This window comes from Poecile atricapillus, chromosome 2 (genome assembly GCF_030490865.1).
Source record: "Poecile atricapillus isolate bPoeAtr1 chromosome 2, bPoeAtr1.hap1, whole genome shotgun sequence".
Classification (NCBI taxonomy): Eukaryota; Metazoa; Chordata; class Aves; order Passeriformes; family Paridae; genus Poecile; species Poecile atricapillus.
In genome coordinates, this window is record NC_081250.1 from 70,258,717 (window position 1) to 70,283,747 (window position 25,031).

General features: G+C 35.1%; 1 protein-coding gene across 6 annotated transcripts in view; it reads right to left on the minus strand.

The window, feature by feature from the left end:
* The window catches only part of RELCH (RAB11 binding and LisH domain, coiled-coil and HEAT repeat containing), a 76,952-nt gene that overhangs the window by 33,938 nt on the left and 17,983 nt on the right, over nucleotides 1-25,031 (minus strand). For 4 of the 6 annotated variants that reach the window (XM_058831848.1, XM_058831847.1, XM_058831850.1 and 1 more), the window contains exons 3-11: nucleotides 17,824-17,895; nucleotides 17,659-17,714; nucleotides 17,434-17,547; nucleotides 15,233-15,436; nucleotides 15,052-15,143; nucleotides 13,745-14,053; nucleotides 9,313-9,388; nucleotides 8,826-8,921; nucleotides 56-168 (exon numbers count right to left, since the gene is read on the minus strand). In XM_058831848.1, coding sequence (XP_058687831.1) covers nucleotides 56-168; nucleotides 8,826-8,921; nucleotides 9,313-9,388; nucleotides 13,745-14,053; nucleotides 15,052-15,143; nucleotides 15,233-15,436; nucleotides 17,434-17,547; nucleotides 17,659-17,714; nucleotides 17,824-17,895 — 1,132 coding nt within the window. Of the gene's footprint in view, nucleotides 1-55; nucleotides 169-2,646; nucleotides 2,768-8,825; nucleotides 8,922-9,312; nucleotides 9,389-13,744; nucleotides 14,054-15,051; nucleotides 15,144-15,232; nucleotides 15,437-17,433; nucleotides 17,548-17,658; nucleotides 17,715-17,823; nucleotides 17,896-22,798; nucleotides 22,918-25,031 lie in introns of those variants that run through there. The other 2 variants (XM_058831849.1, XM_058831852.1) reach the window with 2 other exon arrangements.

Genomic DNA, 25,031 nt, shown 5'->3' on the forward strand with positions numbered 1-25,031 from the left:
CTTGGAGAGAGAAAAAAGTTCCTGCTTGTCCCATACCACACAAGCACAAACATACCTTTGCTCATCATCTGGTCGTTTGATCAAATTGAACAGTATGTGCAGAAGCTGATCTCTCTCTTTGGGTTCAGGATGGAGGCAGGCTGTACACAGTATGAGTGGGATCAACTCCTAAAATATTGTGCATAGGGGAAAAACAAAGAAAGTAAAATTGCTTTGGGCACACATTCATTAACAACAAAAGAAACTAAGAAGATAAATCTAACATCACATAACATCAAAAAAGTTAGAGAAGATACTTTGGAGTCATGATGTCTTATTAAGTGACCTGAAGAAAGTGAAGGCCTACAAAAGTCACAATTTTCCTGCTAGGAAAAATCAGGGGAGAACCAGCACATAGAATGAAAAGCTCTACAAAGATTACAGTTAACATATGCAGGTCACCTGTAACCAGAATTAGAGGTTTCAATTTTATTCACTACCTACTGAACTGAAGCTCCACAGACATCTGTGGAATAAAGCTGCTATGAAAAAATGTCATGGAGTTAAAGATTAAAATTTCCAGTTAAGCATTCACACAGATTTGTGCACAAGTTTGAAAAAATAAACACTGAGAAACATACATTGGTAAAGGTGACTGCAGACACATTTTGTATTGACTGACAATTATATGGTTTTGGTAAAAGTTACATGATTTTTATTTTTTTTTTCCCCATACAAAAGCACTCTCTGAAACGTTTTTTAAGAATTTCCTTTTTGGAGTAATTAAAATCCCTTAAAGGAACAAATCACAAAGAAAATTCTGTGTTTAACACAGAGAGAAAACATAAGGATTTTCATAGAAGACCTCCTCCTTTCTAAATAAGCCTACAAAGGTCATGGTATTCATTCCCAGAAGAAACAAATGTTTCTAAAACATTGTCTGGAAGTCCCACCTCTTGACCTTGTTGATGTGAGCTTTTACTCCAATTGAATTTGGAAGTCAGATGGTTTTTAGGTGATTCAATATCTTAGGGACAGAAACATCACACTGGGAGGTCAGGAAAGAAAGAACAAGAAAAACATCAGTGTCTGGGAAAAAAAACATGGGCAAGTAATCTGGAGATTACCTTGCACACCTGCTGTGTACTTTGGAGGCATTTTCAGCAGAAAGACTTTTTGTGAATTATTAAGATGTGACAAATAAGCAGGTGACAGTGAGAAACACATCTAATGTTAGTAGGAGAAATGATACAAAACCCTGTAAAAATCTGTGGTTGTTTAGAATGACTTTGCAGGGAGTTGCAAATTTCTTGCAGATATTCAAAGAGATCTAATCATGATGTTCTTGTGAACCTGTGGAAACACCACTGATAACATTCTCACTGCTCAACCTAAGCAGCAGGAGCTATATTTATATTAAACACAGAACAAGATTCCATTTTAGAGCAGTGTCTAAACTAGTCAATTCCTGACAAGCTGATTTTTTTTTTTTTCATTTTACAATAATTCTACTTGGTGTGCTATATTCTGTTTCCAAAGATGCCCAAGATACAACCTAAACTGTAAACATTCTGTGATTCTGGAAGATATATTGTCAATATTTAATTAAATTATGATACTGTTTAGGGAATTTATGACACAGTAGACAACATGGAAATATCCTACCTACCACTTAAAAAAAAATTAAAAATAAGGAGAAAAATTAATTTGAATATTTACATTTCTTAAATACTTTTAAGAGTAACAGAGGGTTGTTTTTAAACAAGAGTAGCACAACACAAAATAACAAAATAAAGTACTGCATTAAAGAAATGTTACACATTAAATTGCATGAAGAACTAAATAACTTTCTTCAGCTAAGAGCTTCTTTCCCTCTAGAATCTGCATGTTAGATCTTATTATTTTTGGTTACTTAAGATTTTTACCCATTTAAAGTTCTGTGAAGGTGGGGGGGGAGGTTTAACCTATTTAACTTTTTTTTTTTGTACTATATAGAATTTTCTCTCCTGCAAGCACTGCTTTAATTAAAAAAGACTTGAAAGAATATTACTAAAATAATACCTGCCTCAACACCACTCTAAATATCACTACTATACATTAAGCTAAAATATTTTAAATAGGAAATCTGGTTGCAATTTGTAGATCTAGAACAAAATTACTACCATAAAGAATAAAGCGCATTAAAAGACTTAAAGCTAAATAAACTTTTATTTTTTTATTTTTTTTCTGTCACTTCAGAAAAATCTAACTTTCTGAAATCTACCCTAAATTCACATTATTCAGCTGCTCTTGCAAGTATTCTTAAATACTCCTATGAAAAACTCTACAAAGAACATACTCCATGAAATGAGACATTTATGGGATTTTTGTTTCATCTGTTGAAACCAACACATTGATGTCACTTCCTTAGTATGTTTGAGTACCTACTCAAAAATCTCAACTGCTTAATCAGAACTACTGCTAGATTTTAAAACAGTACCATGAGGTGGGCTTTTTTTAAGCTTCTTATGGAATTTAAGGAAGTTAACATTGTCTTTTTTCAGCTGAGTCTGAATGAAAGGAAAACACCTGAGAATAATTCACCTAGAAATTATTGCCTTGTGTCTGAAAGGCTAATGAGTAACCTAACAGCATTGACATGGGGCAGATACAAGGCTGGTTCTTTACCTTGCAGAAAGCTGGTTATTACAGCTGATCGAACTAGCTGTATTTTCTTGTCCATTGGTCACATTCTCTCATGCATACTATAGGAGAAGAGAGTGTTCTCTGCATCGCTGCATCAGGGCTTCTACAGTTCCTTCTATTAAGGGGAGTGGAGAAACAGTGAGAAGTCTTGAACAGTGTTTTCTGTGCTCCCTATAGCCCTCAGGGAAAGGAAGGTAAAACTTGAAACAAAGGGGACTGTGGGATCAGAAGAACAGATCTCCTCTAGAGAGGAACAAAATGGGTCAAGTCACCCAAAGAATTACAAGGGGAAGATTCTTCTCAGGACATTCAGGAGCATTAAGAACAAAAACCAACCTATAGGTAGGTTTGAGCTCATTTCTTCCTGTTGCTAAGGGTTATGTCTTTGATGTACGTTAGTTTTACAAATCTCATATTTTTCATTCTTGAAACCAGCAGAGAAGCTTTAGAAAGTAGTAATTTTTCAGTAAGACATGGTAAGATTAGTGTTTGGCTGTTTAGATTCAAGAGAAAATGAAAAACATGGTTATGGAGATTCTGCATAATTATTAATAATCACGGAGTGGACTTCCAGTGCTATTTGAAACACTCTGAATTCCTTGGGAAGGAATACCACTTGTGCTGACAGCTATAAAGCAAGAACTGAAGTTTCAAAAAAACCCCCAACAACTCTCCCTCTATATAATTTGGGATCCTTCCTAAACATCCTGCTCGTCCTCAAGTCATTCTTTTCTCTTTCGCCTTTTAGTTCAGAACATAACTTTTGATAGTTCATGTCTGTGTTAGTTAACAGGAGTGACTAGTGACTCTCAAGACCACAGCAGGAAGAGTAACTTCCAGAGCTTTGACACTTTTCCCATTAGATTCCAAGCAGACTGACAACATAACATTGTCAGCACTTGCCACTTGATGCAATAAAACATTATGTGTCATAGGTCCAACTTCTACTATTAAAAAGTCAAGCTCATATCTGAGGCAGTTTATACCTGTGAGCTACCCAGATGCAGAATGGAGAGAAAGAAGTTATATTGGTTTTACTGTGAGAGAAGCTACATACAGGTGACTGATAGACAATGCTGTGAGGCTGACCTAACACACTGCACAGGAGAACTGAAACAGCCTACCTTCCCTCTGCTCTACTTTTGTCTAACTCTCCATGTAGGTCTCTCCAAAGAAAAACTCACATTTTTCTCACCACAGTATCTCTAGACAGGTTTTTCCTAACTTACAACAACTTGTTCCATTATCTTTGAAAGGGATTCACTATTTGAGTTATCAATAAAGACAACATTTACATGGACATACGGAGTACCTCTCTCTTCATAATGGTCAAAAGAACATGGCTTTTTAATAGTAATTAGTATCACCTAAACAATATGCAAGACAGTTCCTCCTACATATTAAAAGTATTACAACAAAATATTAAACTTTGGGCTTTTTAAAAATGCATTATATGGCGAGCATCTTAGAAGGTAGCAGGGCATTTTCTGTCAGTGTTGTTTCCATCACTGTAACAGTGTTTTGCTAAACATTCCAACAAGTCTTCTACATGTTAGTTGCTCTCACTAACTACTGTTTTCTTATTGGAGTATTCATAAGCAAAATAGTTATCTCAAAGAAGAAATTTAACTAATGTTAAGTGTCAAGACTGGTTACTTCAGTAGGTTCAAATAATAATATTTTTTGTTACTCCAAATATTAATGTATTAATATTGCAGGCGACAGTATATAAACCAGGATGACAGGACCGATTTTGTTTATGTGTGCCTTTTATTCTTCTTTAATAGCCAGTGCTTAAACTGTGAACCAAAGCTATGTTAAAATTATTCTGTAACTTAGCTTCTGACAACAAGTAAATAAAACAAAATAAAATAATCTTATTGTCTGCACTTGAAATAGCTGCAGGTACCAACAAACTACTGATAGGGACATTCTTGGGCAAGAAAGTATTTGAAGTTCCAAATTCATCCTTTTAGTTTGAAAATGGAAAAATAAATATTTAATCATAGGATTAACACATGACTCAAAACTTTGTGCTACTATTCTTACTAATATTAAAATCACAGCTCTAATTACCTCTCATGGAGTGAGACTATTATTCCAGGATCCAAAGTAAGCCTCTCAGAAGTCCCAAAGGGATGCTTTTATGTAAGAATCAATGGTAAGGTGTGGGTGTGAAAAAACTTGGTACTTCTTTGTCTGTATCTACTGTTTATTTGAAAACACACATACCAAAGTTTGTGATACAACAAAAGCTGGCAATTCAATTCATAAACACCAAATTCAACTCCTTGCATCCATGAACTATGTAAGCTTTATGGACAAAGTATTGAAAGACATAGGCTTTCAGACTAGATATGAAAAGGATACTCTGAGACTGAACTATTTTACTCTAATGAAACTGCACTAGGCCCTCATATTGAGGAGAAGGGAACTAAAGGACTTAAAAACTGGTTCTATCTCATGTTTCTGGAGCACCCTCACCCCCTGAACAAAACAGCCCTGCAAATCAAAACCAACACTGCATGTATACCAGAAAAGCACCAGCAAACAGGCTGTGGTCAACACTACCGCTGTTTTTCGGAAACATAATCCATAGAAGTCCACTGCAATCTAAGTTTTACACAGTAGTAACAAAGTATTGTAGTTGTTCATTTAGATGTCTTTATTCTCCCCTATAATGTGAAATTAAAGTGGTCATCTAGAAGATATTGACAACTGACAATTTTCATGCCCAGCAACTCAGATTTATGCACCTTTATCCACATCCAACCAGAATGAAATCTGCTTGACACAACCCCTGGAAACAAACAATTAAGCATACTACCAAGATCTGACACAGTCTTTTAAATTTCTTTAGCAAAGCCAATATTTTATGGCTTTTAAAGCATAAGATTGAGATGAAAAATTATAGTAAGATACTCAACTGTGTTTTAAGAGACACGCCAGAGAATTACAGTGCCTTGGTGATATTTATGTGCAGTTACTGCACATTAATGTGATTACTTTCAATCTACAGTAGAGATCTAGTGGAGTTCAGAATGGCATCAATTCAGAGCCTGAAGATTTAACATTATCTTTACTTCAACTTTACAAACAAATAAAAGCAAAACTCTATTCTTAACATGTTGAACTCTCTATAAATACAGTTTCTCAGTATAACCATTTAGTGGTGCATACTCAAGAGACCACTACTATCCTAATTTTGCTAAATCTGCATAAAACAAAAGAAAGTTAAAGGCTAACAGTGGAATAATGGGCAAGATGAAAGATATAAGTGATTGAATAAAAATGTTGATTAAGAACAAGAGCAATAAGATATTAAGCAAAAAGTTTACTCTGGGCCAAACTCATTAAAGGACTATATACTGCAGAGTATGGAAGTTGTACATACAAACACGGTAATTCTTATTTCCTGACAAAAAAAACCCCAAAAACATTGACTTTTACATCGTAGAAAGCATGAAAAATGAGTATGGCACTGAGTAGTTATTACAAAAATTTTAAAAAACTGCTTCTCTCTAACTGCATTTTAGCCAAAGGAATTTTTCTATAGTACATCTGTTAACAAATAGAAGGTGGCTGATTTAACTTTTGTGATTTTTTTGCTTGTTAATGTATTTTAAGTGGTGAAATGACAACTGAGAAAGAAGATTCCAATGTAGATCAACTTTTATGAACCCAGGCTGCTCATTTGCAAGAAGCATTATCATAGACTGCATCCCAAACAATGGGCTTTTTTTTTTAAAAAAAATTGTTTTTTAGCATTTTGTTGCTGATCATTCCACATCCCCTTTATTTATGAGTGCATTCATATACAAACCTAAATATTGACATACATGTTTTCAGGAAGTTAACATAACCTAAACGTCTGAGATGAAAACAAAATTAAATTTATATGTTGTTACAAGAATTTTGATAACTACGAATTGCTTTGAGGCAATTTTCCTGTATGATGCATTATTGATTTTACACAGTTGAACTGCTTTTTTTCAGAACCAACTAAAATTATCCCCTCAGCCACCCTACTCAATACCATGCCTTTCCTTCTTTTTTACCTTCCACTGAAACGTAAATTACAGACATTGAAGAGCAATTGAAGCTGCACCAATACACAAAAAAAAATAAAATTCAGAAATGTCAACTACAATATTTCACCAGAACACTTACTGCTGGATCAGGCAGGCTGCTACTGACCTTAAGATGCTTAAAAGCATAGGAAAAATGGTTTCTGAATCTCTGCTAAAGAACAACTACTACTGAGAGATTGTCAACCTCTGCAAACTCAGTTTCTCCGAAATGAAGATGCATAGTATGTAATTTTCAGCTTAAGATTTTGCAACCAATTTCAACATGATGGATGCTTGAAGAACAAAGACGTTTAAGGGAGTCATCAAAAAATTATGCTTAACTCTCATCCTAACACACTGATAGTGTAAGATCTTAAATACTACCATTCTTGTTGTCTCAGAACAGACTGGCAATCACTTTCCATTGTGATCTGAAACTGTTACACATCTTTCTCAAATTAGTGATATTTAGGTATATTTTTACAGCACTTCTCTGTGCAAGTCTCATTATAAGGTTGTTTTTGGACAGGACTCAAAGTTATACCTTGTTGAAGATAGTCTAATTCTTAGGTTAGCTTTTCAGAATTTGATTAGGATAAATACGACAGATGCACTACCCAACTTTTCCTTCAAGTTCCATCATTACATCAAAAAGAACATTAAAACAGTTATAGCAGAAGGTGGCAGGTAGCTAAAAGAAGGTATTTTTAAAGAGAATTTAAATTCTTTAAACATTAAGCATCCTGCATAATCCAACTATAAAATCGTCATTTGCGGCTTTTTCAATTAAATTGAAACAGATAATTTAAGGCAAAAATACATGTAATCAAATGTAACTTTCACTGTAAAACAACCTAAGTAGGAAACACACTAAAAGATCACAAAAATATTCAATATGTTACACAGATTATGCTAAAAGCTGTGAAAATAAGCCAAAATACCACATCCTGCCAAGCAGAAGGAAGGAAAGGAATAAAAAAGAAATCAGAAATTAAGCACTGATCCAGGAACATTCACAGAATTATTGTGAAAGACAGAAGCATTTCCAGAGCACCCAGTTAACACCCCTCCCCCTCAAAAATAAAAAGCCTTTTATGAATTTTCAAAATACAGCACATATCTCAAGTTCACGATGTCAGCTGCTGATAATTAGTTGTATGGTATAAAATTTTAGATTACAGGATCAGTACAAATTTCTTGAGGAATGTTCAAAGCCTTAAAATGAAGTTATGCAAAACACACGACTAAGTCTACCATACTGTAGGTCCCGTCAACAAGGACTAAAACTTGTTCAACGAGATATGCTACTTCAAACCCTTTATTTCAGTGTCAGCTATAAGGACACTGAATTTTTGTTTGGTATGCCTTCAGTTTTCGGTTTTTTTTTTACATATTTGGTAATGTGCAATATTTAAACAAAGTGAAACAAAACCAGTCACTGTTTTTTCCCTTCCTTTTGTAGTATGAATGATTATGCAAACCATCACCTTCAGTTACATTCAAAATACACATTACATGTTCATAATTTTTAGTCATTCTCATTTTAAAGCTAAGGAAAACATATAAGCAAGATTGCTCATTTCCTGATGAAGGGATATTTTTGATGAAACTTTACTTGGCTGATACATGGAGCCTCCAAGAAAAGACATTAAAACAATTTTTTTGTTGAAAATTATTTTTGTTGAAGTACATGGTGCTGCAAAAGAACATGACCATTATTCCTTATTTAAATTCATAGACTAAATAAACCAAACAATATTTGAAGTCATAGCCCCTGTTCTTTACAATGCACATTGATATGGTCTTCCCTAAGAAAAAACATTTGTGCTACCACAAACAGATGGACCTACAGTAACAGTCTTGCTGAATGCTAATGGGTGCCTTAAGCAGAGGAAGAAATATTAGGATACCATGCAGGTTTACTGAACTCACCTGACAGAGGTGTAAAACCATTTTCTAGGAGCAGAGATGCATGCACAAAAGTAAGAACATGATTGCAAGTAATAGACTTCCATGAAATTAGACACATCTTCAAAATTAACAACAAAATATCATGATGGAAACAAAATGTCAATTTTCAGGGTTCCTCACCTCTCGCTTTGCAAGCAGCACATTAGGAACAATATGAGGCAGGCAGCGTCCCAACATTAACATGACACTTTTCTCACTGTCTGCAATCCGAGATACCTAGAAAATCAAGTTGCTTGTTTGCCTTTTTTAGAAGCACAGGAACAGAAAAATACTATTTGAAAGGAATAATAAAAATTGGAGCAGGCTGATCACTTACCAGAAAAGTATTTAATTAACTCCCACGCATTAAGCTGTAAGTTTTTGATGTGTCAGTAATTTCAAAAGCATGAATCCACTTGCAGAGACTCAAAAGTTCCCAGTAATTACACCTCTATCACTAAGTTTTATATTTAGTATAAAATCTGAAAGCACATCTTTATTTCTTAACTTTCTTGCACATAGATTCATCTCTCCATCTATGTCTTGCTTCAAAGCAATTATTACTTGTTTAACTATTGCTGCCATGCAAAATGAAGGATCTTTTAGTTTATGTCAACTGGAAATATACCTCTGATCCCAAACGGCTGTCTGCTGACATCCGACAGAAAGACAGTAGTGCTTGATGGAAAGCTGGTGACAATTTCCTGAAATATCATCAAAAAGGGAGAGGGGGAAGAAAGCGTAAGTCAGAAAGGCGGTAAAATAAGTCCTTTCACTCTGGTTTAATCAGCTAGGTAAAATGGTACCCAGAAAGCATGCTTAAGTGATTCATACTACAGAACTTTTAAAATTATCTTTGACTTTTAAGGCGCTTAGTTTGTAGTAAGAAGTCCTGAGTGTCCTAATTAAGAAGTTACTTTTAGTTCCAAAAAAATACAACATCTTTCAAACTGCTGCACAGACAAAAGCAGGACCAAAGCATGAAGAAAAGGAAACTTGGGCAATACAAGAGGAAGCATACAATTATGCAAACAGGGTGGGGCGGGCAAAGAAATCACACAAAACAGTATTTTTGCTTAATGCCCTAATTCTGCAAATTGCATAAAAGCATTTGAGTAGTCAGTCAAGTTACGAGCTTCAGGGTTAAACAGTTTGCTCAGCTGCCACTTTGGGATCTAACCGGATTCAAATGCTGCCAGAACCTCAAAATCAATCTTAAACTGCTGTTTAAGCCTTCATACAGGGTGCATCTGCACAAGCACTGCCCCATGGCCACATCCAGCACCAACCAATGCACCGGAGCTACTCAAAGCCTTAAGCATCCATATCAAACTCTGACAAAAGCTTCAAAACAGCCGTGTCTGAAGAGGGTAATTTGGCAGAAATGTTCTCAGAAAAGAATTACTGATCCTTACATTAAACAGGCAAGCAGCAGCACCCTATTTTTCCCAGTAATGACAGCTTCCTCTACCTTATCTGAGGCCTGTACTTAGATGCTAATCTAACACTGCTTCTCCACTATGTTTAAAGAAGAAAGACAACATTTGTCTTCCAAAACATGCACAGAAAGCATCTCACCCATTACCATCATCTGCTGAATGCTCTAATGACACTGAGGGGAGGCAACTCCCATTTTTTATGTGGAAACTGGTAACACCTTTGAACCCTCAAAAATACACACAAGTGCACATAATCCAGCATATAAACCATTATGTGCCTGGACATACTTCTGGCTAAACGCTGAAACATAATATTAAATAATGTAAAGATTGAAACATGATACTTCTTTTCTAACTGAAAAAGCCCACTAAGAATCAAAGCGCCTAGTTATAAATGCTTAAACTAATCCAAGAGGATATCAATAAATATACTAGTTTTCTTCTTCTCACTATTTAGAAAATTATGGCAAACAAGAATTTCTATTTATTACTTAAAATCATTTTTTTTTCTTAACAGTATGTATTTTTAAAGTACGTTTTAAATTTTAATGGAAGAAGCTTGTTTTAATTCCATTCAGCTTGGTTTTGTCCAAGGTTCACTTTAAAAAAGTTACTAAACTACTTGAATGGTAGCTAGCTGTAAAGGACCTCTGTTTCACAATATGTTAGTCCTTATGCTATAAAATAGTCTTGACTGACAGATTCATAGCCTCTACTCAAGATTGTAGAGTTTTTTTTTACACTGGGGGAACATGAGCAAGCATTGCAAAGCAGCAGCTTAACATTAACACAGAGGCAAGGCCCTTTGCCCAGGCTGTCCTTCAACCTGGCATTCATTCTAGAGAGAAACAGATCCTTTCCTACTTGGAATCCTAATTAAAATCCTACATAAGGGCAAAGTTCCATTCCCACTTTGCAGAGAATAAAAAGTAAGTATGACAATACGTCACTGAATTTCCCTGTGGGTTAAATAACAGCAAGCTGTGGGCAGCGTGGATCCTGTTACATTTGCTGGCTGTGCTTGGAGTCCAGAAAGCTTCTCCTTAATGAAGTCTAACAAAACCCTTGCTGGACAAAACCGATAAAAGACCAAGGCTTCTTGCACAAAAGCCAGTGGCAAGTCTCTTCAAGGGCCAACAGATGCCAGTAGTGAAGATGTCCAAATATAAGAAAGTACAGCGAATAAAAAGCACTACAATTCTGTTCTATATAGCTCTGGCACAAAAGAGTCAATTCACTCAAAAAGCCAGGACTGCTATATACAGAAAACACCTTGTATTTGGTGCAATTACCATACACCTTAAATTAGTTGAATAAACACATGTGGTGCACTCTATTTAAACCACTGCTAGTGCTTTGCAATGCAATCTGTTAACTGAGGCATTTTTCCAACGATGGCCATGTCCTCGTTTGCCGGCATGCACGCACAGCTGCTCTGAGTGCAGTCACACAAAGCAGGCTCACTTCCTCTTCTCTCTGCCCATCTGGGCAAGATTTATGCCAAGAAAAGACTCTACAGATATGGTAGTAACGATCTTGCCTTTTAGGATAGTCTTAGTTTTTAACCCTTCTTAGTACATTCTGAATAAATTATAGTAATTATCTTCTACAAATAACCCTAGATTGAAATCAATAATAGCCAGCATTTCCATCGTGCTGCTTCTCCTGCAGATCTCAAAACATTTAACAATTAATCTATTTTCTTAGTGAAAAAAAATACTGCATTATTACAAACCTAGGGCATAATCCAGGAAGAAAATTTAGTACTAGATACAGGTCTATAAAACACTGTATCAAATATGCTTTCCTTTGACCCTCTGCTGACATATTAAGCCCAAAGCGAAGTACAAAAATAGCGACATATTACACATGCATTACTTATTTCAGCAGTGAACTGCATTTGAGGGGACTTGTGAATTTAACTCAATGGGGACTCACGGCTTCATTGAACTACTTTTAAAACAAATCTATGTGCAGTTATGGTTAAAATAGCTGTGAGCAACAGAACAAATGCAGCTCTTCTAGAGTCTACCATCATAAATTCCACTGGAAAACCACAGGTCATTCCTCACTCAGTGATTTAATCCTATTTTAATATACACCCTCACTACCCCCAAACCATCAATCTAATATTCATGCACTTCATGCCACCCACCACTCACCACTAATCTGAGCAAAAAGAGACTTGCAAAACACCAAATGAAAGTAGGTACACAAGTATATAGCAAACGATGCACAACAGCTCTACGTTTTCATTACTACATAGTCTAGATTTCCAGCTAGGATATGAAAGAAGCTTAAAAAGAAAAAATCTGCAAAGCTTAAACTGAATCACTAACCATTTTCCAGAAAAATCTAAGCTGTTCTACTTTCCTTTTAAACACTAGTATAGCCACCTAAGAGAGAAGAAATTTGTTATGAGACTCCGAAGTACTATATTCAGAAATCAGAAATCTTTCCTCCTGTCCAATTCTAAAAGTTAAGATTTCACTGAAAAAGTAGCCATGACCCTAGAAGTTATTGCAAGAAGTACAGAAAATCCAGAAAAAGCAGGACTGTTAGTGTTTGCAAGAAAAGGTAATTACTAGCAGGGCTAGCAACTCCTTTTCTTTGGGTGCTCCTTTTCTCCCCCCTGCTACAAGCCTGCATTTATTTTTTGATCTGCACAGAATGTCACACAGATTTCTATGTGCTATTTTCAGATGGAAAGATAATTCTAGAAACAAATTATGGTACACCAACACCATCAAAAGCTTGCTAAGGGAACTGACAAAAGACAAAGCAGGATAGCTACCTGATTCCCTAGGAACAGCAACAGTAAGATCATAAGGTGAGCTACTTGCATATCTTTGTCCACAGTGGTAACAATTACAAGTTGTACGTACCCTCGTTATGTTTGTGGTCCATGTTACTCCTGATGACTACAGTGGTTTATCTATTACTTAATGAACAAGTCACCTCCCTCTTCACTACAAAAACACTTGCACAGGTTGAAAGGGCTTTCTCAAGAACACTTACAAGCACAAACTCAGTTTCCAAGAAATAACACAATACGAACACCTTATTTTAGTTAAAAGAATCATAGCTACCCAGTGAAGGCTTGCCCCAAAATCAAAATTCAAAAAAGCAGTATGCCATTAGATATCTTTCTGATAATTACGAAACAAGTAAATGAAACATAGTACTGCTGTCTAGGAGTTTTACACATCTACACAGAAACAGTAAAAAAAAAATCCCCATTTTTCTTTAAGCAGAAGAGAATTATGAAATTAATACTTAAAAGAGAACAGAACTCTCTTGACTTCCCATTCATTATTCTCATTTTACCTATTTTTTTGTTGCAACAAACAGGGCTGGTTTTAGAAACAAGTAGAAAGTGAAAAGAATTTCTGAAACTTAACACTAAAACTGCAGGTTTGTCATATGTACTCCTTCCTACAGAGATTAGGCACAATATAAAAATACCAGCACTCTGTCCCAGAGGTATGTTAAGTAAGTGTTTTATTTGCCTTCAAAACACAAATGATCTATTCATTTGGCAGAATTTCACTGTTAGAAAAATATCTACTCACTTTACTAGAATTTTTAATAATAGCATGCAGTTTACAACTTATCACTAACCTATTAGGTTTATCAAAGTGGACTGCAGCTTTAGATGAAGGAGCACATGAGGACAGTTTCTCTGTCTCTTTAGAGGGCACAGAATTTAGCATATCATCTTTAGAAGTCCTTGAATCTACTTCAGCTGATAAAGCAAGGCTTGTTTCGTCAATGTTTCCATGTTTATTGTCATTCTCAGAGCTCTTGATATCCAAGTACCGTCCATTGTCCTCTGAGACCGTGAGAGGCACTTGTTTTAAAGAAGGATGAGGAGCTACACCATAAACTGTTGACACAGCAAAATTTTCATTCTTGAGAAGATCTATTTCACTGAAAAAGGAAAATATGAAATATCTTTGTAGCTTTTCATGCAAATGCTGTGCAAATCACACCACTGCAGCACAGATATAAAGACAACATATTGAAGAGCTCAACATATTCAAGAGGTCCCTCCTCAATTCATGAATGCTTAAGAATTCCTATAATAGAAATAACTTTCATCACACAGACTGTTCAAATGAGCACTGACTTCATTGAGCACTTTAGTAAATAATTAGTAGCAGGGAAAATGTTGCACCCTGAGTGAGTGAATCAATGAAACAAGTGAGTAACAACAGTTTTATCTCCTTCTGGCCAAACTCTAGCACGGAGACATAAATTGTCACAAGACAGAACTCTATCTAGGATGCAAAACATAAATTAATACAGTGGTGAATCAATATGTGCTATCCTATCTGGCTTTGAAATGGTAACTATGCAAGTCAACAAAGCCACTTAAAATTTATGCACTTTCCCACGTGTTGCATTAGTACACCTCTTAAGGGGAATGATACCTTATGGCTTACAGAATATGTTTTAATCAAACTTTTAAGTATTTTTTTTTTTTTTTTGCTGGTATTAAAGATATTGTCATGTCTACTAGTCTTGCTCTTCAGAAAGAAAAGCTGTGTTGACATCAAATGCTAAAACAAGCATCTTTCTGACGTGTTTGCAAGCTGTACATATTAAGGAGTGACATAATACTAATTGAAAAAAACCCCTATGTATAACAGATCAGAAGCAATTGTTTTCAAAGAACTAAAAAAGTTACACTGAAAGAAAATTGCTTACAATATTAAATTATATAGATAATAATATGGAAATAATCCGTTTGAAGTCTCTTCCTTTTTCTTAATCAAATACTATGTATTGAAAAGGAAAGACTGCCCTGCCCTGGAGAATTCCCCATCATTTCCTATATCTAAGTTATGGTTTCATATATGTGTTAGAAAAACATTGAAAACTTATCCAACATTTATCAAGAGTCAAGTAGGTTGATAAGTACATACCTTTCAAGTCTTTGGATTTGTTCCATCAAAGACCATTTCTCACTGTTTAACACACTAATTTGATCTTCTAATTTTTGCACTATCAAACATTGCTAAACACAAGACAGAAACAAAAGAGTTTAGTGCAATGAAGTTAAGTAGTACATCAAAGAGCTGTGACACTTCTTCTGTACAGTCTTACTTCTATTGACTGTGGTGCTGTTTCAAATACAGGAACGGTCCCAAGTATAGGAGTATCAGCCTCTAACTCATCATCTTCTACACCAACTGATGCATCCACCACATCCCTTGCAGTAACATGATGGTTTCCAAAGTCACGGTAGAGTTGTAACAGGTCAGGAGGTTTTGGAATGTTCAATCCTACATCATCCCAAAGTTCAAAATCCTTCAAAAGAATAAAAGAAACTAAAGCATACAATATACTTCCTTTTATTTTCATTTATCATCCTCATTTGACCACAGGTGACACAAAAGCAAAATACTCACACCAAGACTGCATTGTAATAAATCAGACAGAAGCTTAACTCGGCACACAACAGTAGAAAAGGAAGGATCCACTGTGAGCCAAAGCAGTTTCACCATAAAGGTGAAGCTCTTGGTAACATACTGGAGAGAGTACCTTCCAAACCACATAGATTACTTTTTTTTGCTAAGACATGAACACTTTTTAGAATCAGAACAGAAGCCAATGAACTTGATACAAGGCAGAAATATAGATTTTGTTCCCATTTCATTCACAAGTGCAGGTGTATCACAGAATCATTTAGGTTGGAAAAGAACTCTGAGATCATCAAGTCCGACTTTTGACTGATCATCACCATGTAAACTAGACCAGAGCACTGAGGGCCACATCCACTCATTTCCTGAACACCTCCAGGGACAGTAACTCCATCACCTCTCTGGGCACTCCATTCCAATGTTTAACATTTCCATAAATAAATTCCTTCTGATGTCCAATATAGCTCAAACAGCTCTGTAGACGACTGATAGTGAGGTGCAAACAATACAAGGGCCTTCTGTCTCAAACCATCACTCTATATTCTTCCTTTCCTCATTTACATCTTATCATCCTATTAGCACAAGAATATTCCACGTCTGTATATACAAATAAGTCTGTGCATTGTTACACGGGAGTTGTGATGGTCTCTTTAATAACATTAAGTTCAAGTACTGGTTTAAACTTTTTTCCTATTGTTCCCAGTCTTCACTATATATTTTCCACAGTCTGATCACATACATTTATTTGAAGAAAGATTATTTTCTCAAAGAATTATGAGAATAATGTAGAAAAAAATGTGCCTACTATATGCTAATTGCAGTATGTTTATAGTTACTTCTTAGAATTAAGAGTTTTGCTTTTTTTTGCTAATATAGTCTCATAACACAAATATTCTCAGTTGAGAACACAAATAGGATAAACTATTCACCTTTTCTCTTTTAGGGGCTCTATTCTCACAAGTATTTGGATGTTAATTGCAAATATTCAGTGGTGGTGGATGATTCAGAAACCCTATTTAACAACATACTTGCTTTACAGATTAGGGTATGAAAAGTAGGAAAGATAGGAAAAGTACAGGAGAACGAATTACAGATAAAAGTGGATGAAATTCTATATTTAATTCTTGTGGTAATATTCCAGTTTTGTGGAATTTTGATACATATTGGGTGTTGCTGGGTGTGTGTTACGTATATATATATATATAACATATTGTGATGTTACTGGTGTTGTGTCTACCCAGAAGCAGTCAGAATGCAATTAGAACCTTCCACACATTCTTCCCAAGATATTCTTCCCATCAAACATAAACCAATGGAGATATTAAAACCGATCACCTTAAGAAAAATGCATCAAAGCATAGCTGTGTTGGGAAAGATCTAAGATAACACTTTATTACCAAGAGCTTCCTCAATACTATACTCAATGCCACAGGTGATTAAGTACACTCACACACACATATACACATGCCCAGAAGACAACCAATGAGTAAATTCTGTATGCTGCACAAGTCAACTGAGTATGAGCTAGGGAAAAGGTAACATTTGAGATCCAGATCCCCGAGTTTAACTGAACGTGTGTCACACCAGAATACAAGGAAATATCTAAGTTGCAGTACTTCACTCCTTGTTTTGCTTCCTTTAAAAAATGCAAGCACTCTGTTTCCTTCCTACAAATTTTGGGAAACTACTGCTCAAACTGCTGTGTTTTCAAACCACGGTTTATATATAAAATGCTAACATACTTAACTTTGACAGTACTCATATATATGATGCAAACTGCATGCACAGGAAAAATCACTTAAGTTCACTTGAGTTTATGACAAGATCAGAATATGGAAAGTAGGCGTGTAAAAAACCCCAAACAAACCCACAAGCAAACTTTACCTGATCATGATTTTCATCTGAAAATGTTATTGATGTAAGCTTGTAACTATTCTTCAATAAAAATTCATTAACTAGGAAGTTTAGAGCTCTTTTCTCAAGAGGTCTGATTGGCTCCTGGAAAAAAATAAAGAAAATACACTAGATCTTTGGTTTATCTCCCTTCCAACTATGGAAGCATATTCATACTAAAATCCATGCAAAGTTGATTTATCACCGGCCACCTACCTGAATTTCAGGACTTGATTTATAATTTTTTCGTTCCTGCAAAGGAACTTCATTTTCTGGGGAGGAAAAAAGAAGTAACTAAATTTTACTCTCTCACAGAGGATGAGCTCAGCTACTTCTACTTTGTTTAAAGTAGAGACTTAAGAAAAGGTTTATGTACACCACCTGCAGCCTGAGTCAGGTTGGCTCGAAGGGCCTGAATGGTCTCCTTGGCTTTCCGTAGTTCAAACTCCAGGACTGGACAGGGATTTGGATTAAACACACACAGGCATCCAACCAAGGCAAGGGAAACAAAAATAAAATATAAAAAGCAAGGATGGGTGTGAAAAAAAAGATATCGTTTGTATTAAACGTAAAGCATGCAATCTTTATGGAACTTATGAACACATGCAGCAGAGTTGGTCTGAAAGCAAACTGGTGAACATTTTCCATAGTTTCACTGCCCTTAGGTTAGCTAAGTCAAAATTTCAAGCTGTCTGACAAGGACTCGCTGTAAGGTTTTGGGAAAATACTTGGGAGTTGATGCTGTCAAATGTTTTGTTTTTTTGGGGGGGGAGGCAAGAGGAGTATGTGGGCAATAAGAACGCAGATCTAAACAAAGCAAATATGTCGTGGCAGCAGAGGAAGCTGTCTTCATGTAGCAAAGCTTAAACCATGAAGTGAATGTACAGTCCCATTGAAACCACAGACTTTTTTTGGAAAATGAAATCATACACCAAAATTTTAGTAGTTTAAATGGGAGATCTTGAAATGTATTTTATCTTATTAAAAAGAATAATGACATTTTAAATTTCTCTTTAAAAATAGTGGAGTTTTAAGAATGTCCTACAGTCAATTAGGATCTTGAATTCAGTTCACTGAATTCAAATTAAGAGAGATGCATAAGAGTAAAAACACCCAAAAATTGCAGCTCTTCTACGGTACTTATAAAAAAGCTTGAAAGAAAAATTCTTTGCTCAATTCTTGAAAGCTTACATTGATTTTCAAAGACCTAGAGTCAGCTTTAAATTAAGAAATACTTAATTCTAGCTCTCCACTCTCTCTTAGTTCACCTTTCCACTCTCCTAGTTACTACTGTTTCTCATGTTCCAAAGTTTCCTCCAAAAAGGGCCAGTGGTGATTTGTGTGCACTGGGATTTCATCTGTTTTGATGCTGAGGTCAGATGTATATGGTAGCTTCAAATTTTAACCCCCTGGCAAAACATATAGTAAATGTTCTTTTAATAGCCATTTACAGGCAGAACCTCTAAAGAAACCTATTTAAGAGATGATCAGATAAATACAAACATTTCACTAATTCTCAGATTAATCTAATGGCACTGAAATATACAGTTACCAGAAAGAAGGACTCTTAACTAGGTGAGAAGAGCACAGAACACCTACCAGGCTGAAGTGTTAGATGATTTATTTAGAGTAGTTTCACATCTACTTTATTCCCATACAAAACAAAAATTTTTGTAGCGACTTTTAACAAAAAAGTTTCAATGAGATCTTTAATCATTGCCTGGAAACAATTTAACATGGCATTTTGAAATATTAAACAGAACACAATGTGCACCAGAAACACTGCATTGGCCCTTGCTGGTAAAAAATGTTACTGAAGGTTGCAAATAAAACCAGTTCCTCTTTTGAGCATCTGTTACTAAGACTCTTTCTAATTAGCACTCATGGAAAAAAGATTCACTCAGTTTGCAGTTCTGCATAAAAACTGAAGGAGTTACTACAGTACACCACATTTGCTACATGAAAGTAACTTGTTTGATGCACAGAATTTTACTGCAGCAATACAAAAGCACAACTGAGGATACAATGAATAAAATATGTAAAATCTCTCTAGTATTCAGCAATGCTGATCTGCAAATACTTCTGTGCAACAAAGTTAGAAAATGCTCTCATGGTAAAGTAAGGACCTAATTTTAGCACTTCCTTGCATTTGAGTTACTTATTCACAGTTGTAAGATACTAATTTGTTACTTTTTGAACATTTTAAAGAACTCAAATTAAGTAATTTGTCTTATGGAAATGACTATGTGTTAACATTTTACTCTTGTCAAATATTTTCAAAGTCCAGAACAGTTGCAGATCAGGAGTGCCCTGCACTAGAATGATATAAATAATGAAAGAAGTTAGAAAAACAATGCAAACTATAAAAACTCAGGAATCTGATTAAGGAAAATAGGAATAAGACATGTCTGAAGGCATAGAAAGCCAAAAAACTCATGTCAGACAAACCCATGTCAGACGGCAAGAATTTATTTTTAGTGAACTGTGACGATGCTGAAAATTCTTAGACATCATTAGGACTTTACCCATTCAACCGTAAAAGTAGGTTACTCTGCTGCATGTTTCTGTTATATAGTAGAAGATTCTAGACATAGTATATTAGAGAAGCTGTCACCTGGTAGCATGTCACACCAGCCACGTAATCCCACCACAACACAGCACTGTTACTGTTGTACCTCATCTAATCTTACTAATGGCACCATGACAATTGCCATCATACAAACCTTGATGCTTTCAAGTCAGTCACAAATGTAGCTTCTATTTGAAGTTTGTAGGTGTTTATATAATCATACATGTAACTAACTATAACATTAAGTTCAGTCAAATGTGATTAAAAGCTCTTACTGAAATGTGATCTTCTGCCAAAACATATAATGATTATCAGTTCAATATGTCTGCCAATGAAATCAACACTAGCAATCCCCAATTGTTGATTCTGTAACATTCTCTTAAATAAAATGGTAATCTTTTAATCCCTTTACTTGTAACCATTATGAACTACTGATTTTTAATATAAATGACCTGAAGCCTCTCCCCTCTTCTGTTACAAAGCTGAAGTTATGCCTTCAGAAGCATTGACAAAGCCAAGCTAAAGTTTAACTTCATGCTTGACTGGGCTGATAACAGAACTCCCAGCACTTGGTGAAGGAGCTGACACTCCTTAAGAAAAATGCACAAGTTTTGCTGCAGACAGCCTAAGAAAGGAAAGAATCAGATATTTCTCTACACCAGGAAAGCAAAGAACAGAAATTTAGAGCCTTGAGGTCAGGTAATCTTCCTATACGGAAAGGGCATTTCTGAACAATTTAGTTTGCCTTAGGGGAGAAAACTATCCAAATTTTAATGGCTCTTCTGCTTTTCCTTTATTAAACATTTCTAATCACTATGGCTACCATCCTGAAAAAAATGACAAAGTCTAACTTTAAATGTGTGAATCTTTCAAGTAAGCAACCAAGATGCATTGGACCAAGGTTTTCAGATTGCCATTTTAAAATGTTTTAATTTTCATGCAGCTAATCTAATACACCTTAAGAAAGAAGTGTATATCAGGACTGAATAGCTTGTCTGCTAAGCTTTGAAATTTCAAAATTAAGCTTTCTCAAGGGTCTTATTCTACTGATTCACATTTGTTAATAACTTTGTAAGTTTTTGGATTATAGATTGAGAAGTTACCTATGAAGAACCACCTGCAATTTGAGAGTGAGCTAGTTGAGATCTACATGAACAGTAGTCTTGTTGAGACAAAGCCAAAAACTTTAGGAAATAAACAGTACTTCTAAAATAATCCAGTACTTGTGTTGTAGAAGCAGTAGTATTTCCAATTACATTATAATTTTATAATCTATATATAGAATACCTTGTCAGATTTTTGAATACTTCACTATGAAGTACTCAGTACTTCAGATAATGGTATAAGGGTAGTTTTATGTTGTGAAGCCACTATATGGCATTTGGACATTTTCTTTTAAAAGCAGTTCTCCTCTGAAGTATCAAGGGCCTCTGTGCTTACCCAGCTTTCCTCACTTTAATACTGTTACAAATTTTGTTGCTCCTTAAATGCCATTTTGAGTCCTTCCTCTTTGCCAAGTAGACAGAGAACTCCAGATGTCTTAAATCATGCCCTCTAAAACATGTACAACATCCCATTACATTTGATGAATCTGTACATACATTTTGAATCAACAAGAAGAAATTTAAATTCTCTGACAATAGCTAGCAATGAAGCCGCTATCCCAAACATACTTCAGGACCTGAGGTTTCCCAACTCCCACCTTCCTGATGGAAGTATCAAGAAAAAAAGTGGCCTTGAAATGTGAAACACTTCAGCATATAACACAAATAGCCTGAATCAGAAAGCTGTACTTCAGCACAAGAGATGACTGCCACACTATAAAAATTAAGACTAGTAGGAGGGTACACAAGCAACTTGAGCTTGTCACTAACAATGGGAGGCCAGCACTTGACTCAGGAGCCTCATTAATGCTTTGAAGTTAATGAGCCAAGACCACCTACAGAGAAGACCTGAACTACAGCAGACTTGTCTTCAGATTCAAGCAACCTTCAACCTGGAAGGAAATTTAAGAGGCTTACAACTCCTTCACAGGGCTTAAGGCAGGTAATGGGAAGACAAAACCAGATCTGTTTCAGAGTGAACAAAGTGCACACACAATGTTAGCAAGTGACTGTTGTACTACAGATGCCTGTTGTGTTCTGTTTTTTAGTTTTGTTTCTTTTTTAGAAGATTTTCCTCTGATTTTGGTGTGCACAATTTAATAGTGCCTACTAAAAAACACCAAAAAAGGGCTCTGTAAAAGCGGAAACTGAACCTAAGTCTAGATAAATGAAATTCTCAAAAATATACAGGTATTTTTGAACTTGTCTCTTCCTTTCAAAACTTATTCTGCTAATCAGAGACACACAGACTAGCTAGAAATCAGTGCAAATACAGGGAAATCTGAGAATACAATTAATTTTAACATTTCTGAAAACACAGCATGTATTTTTAAAATTACTGGATTTTCAGAACAGTTGATGTCAAAGGCAGGTTAGCAATTACAAACATTTTGAATTATACAAATAGGGGGTTTAGACCATGGCAAATTTAAGATATGGCAGAAGATTCAGTTCCTTAGATTGAATGACAGACAACCTATTTAAAGAAAATCCTGTGGGTATTCAAGTTAGGTATACCCTTATTACACAGGAAGGCAGCAGGTTTTCCATTCTCTAGCTGCTTTATGGAAATTGTGAGTATTTGGAGGAGGTCTACTACCCCTTAGAAATCCTTCAGTACTGAGTTTTTCCTAACAACAATTATTTCAAGCACTTAATACATGACTTTGGATTCAAAACTTACCAGTCTTAGAGGAAAAGTTGTTTCCATCTAGTAAATTGCAAGCTGTAAGGATGTATTTTGGGTTTTTTTCCATCTCTTAGTGGATTACAAATGTATTATCCAAATTGTTACACAACTCTCATTTTCATCAAGATCAGGAAGATAAAGAAGAAAATCTATGTTTTCTAAATTGCAGTTAGTTTTGTCATACTTACCCACATCCTGACTTGCTTCTGTGACTTGCATCTTTTCAGTCAAGCTGATGATAATATTATAGAAGGGACTCACTTAGCTTCCCCCTATCAGATTTCCCAAGTGAAAAGCTCATAGCAACTCTCCAAAACATGTTTGCTTCTAGGCCAAATTTTGATTCTAATGTCAGATGGAATGAAGTGGGCTAATAGTTTTAAAATACTGAAATCAAGTTCAAATAAGAGTTGATACAGTTATTTCCATGAATTTTTTGACTGTTAAAACAAAAAAAAAAATATGGCAGCTAAATCTACTACTATTCATAACCGGCAAATGGAATATGGACGCTTTGGATAATGATATATGCACACATTTTTTGATTTGGGGATTAGTAACATTGCCAAAATACAAAAGGATTTGTAAAGTGGGAATGTTATCACTTTAGTTCTAAAGTACTTCTGACTTGGAACCAGTTTACCAGTTTCATATAGTTACTGATGTGTATTTATTTTCTATCTTTCATTTGATATGGTAGGGAACTGATATGAAAATCATGTGTTCTGTCCAAACAGTAAAAAACAGAGATAGCAGCATGAGAAAGGCATTTACAAAGAAAAACTAGTCAAACCTCATCTTCAGAACTATCAAAAGAAAAATACAACTATTAGATTATGGCTCCAAGCTTTCACAACAGATTACAATTTTAATCTCCTAAGCATTGAAACTCTGAACTAAAAAGAAAGAGTTTTAGAAGAAATAAGCAAGATGGACATCAAATTAGGTTTCAAAGTGCATCTGCAGCTAACAGCAACTTCAAAAGCAGAAGTTATAAGCCAGAGTTTGTTTAAAAAAGGAACCAGATTTGCAAAATTTTTTAAATTTCTGTTTACATAGTTTTTTTAATGTGCAAAATAAATACTTATCAGTTTTTGAAAGTGCTTGGGAAGATGGATTTAAACAGGATTGAGGCAAAATATTTTCAGCAATTATGACTGAACCAGAATTTTACATAGAAACAGAATATTTTTGAAAACTTCCAGTCTTTAAAAACATTCAGAAATAATATTTAGTCTTACTTTGTTCAAGTTCTTATGCTACTTTTTAAGAACTCTTTGAAAAACATCTCTAAGGGAACTCAGAACTGTAAATATCCTGACATACCATCCTCTCATAAATTACATATGACAGCAGTCAATCACCATATAGTCATTATAAAAAATATGATCCATTTTACTATTTACTTAAACAATACTTAATTTTAGGCTATATTAATTTCATACTGGAAGTAATCAATATTTTGTTACTAATGTTTTGTCATTACTGGTTTTACTGGATGTCAACTCTGACTCATCTATATTTTCTGTAAGTATCTCTGATCCAATTCTAAGGATAGGTCCAAGGAAAAAATCAAACTAGCTCTCTCAGTAACATTACTGCCAAGAAATACTGACTAGAACCCAGAAAAATCTACTAAGATAATGAAAAGAAATAAAATATTGTAATTTTGTTTGTTTTTTCCTTGCATTCCAGGAACAATTCACAAATTCTTGAGTTCCTTAAACATAATTTGTTTAGAAGTTCTATTTACAACAACTGTCCTTGAAAAGGACTATTGAAAAAGAGAGTAGCTACATAATAATAAGAATCCAGAAGCTTCCATATAAATTGAAGAACAGTAAGTTCCAATAGTTCTACACCAGAACACTAGAATACCTGGATTTGCTTTGTATTTTTGAATTTAATCCAGTCCTTAAACTCAGCAACACTGGCTGGGTAAAAAAAATGAGATTTTCCCACCATTTCTGACTGATACAGAGATGAAATTTCAGAATGAAGATCCTTTACAGAACTATGTTTCATCAGCTTTTTTGTCACTTGGTGGTTCAGAGTAGAGACAACAGGGTGGAAGAGAGACATGGCACCTTACATCACCTCAGGTTTCATAAAGCTTAACCATATAAGCATAAGTCACAGCATGGACAACTTCCATAAGCCAGGATATTGAACAGTACTAACTGACAAGAAGTAAACAGAGCTCTGCAGCCATTTCTGGAGAGCTTTT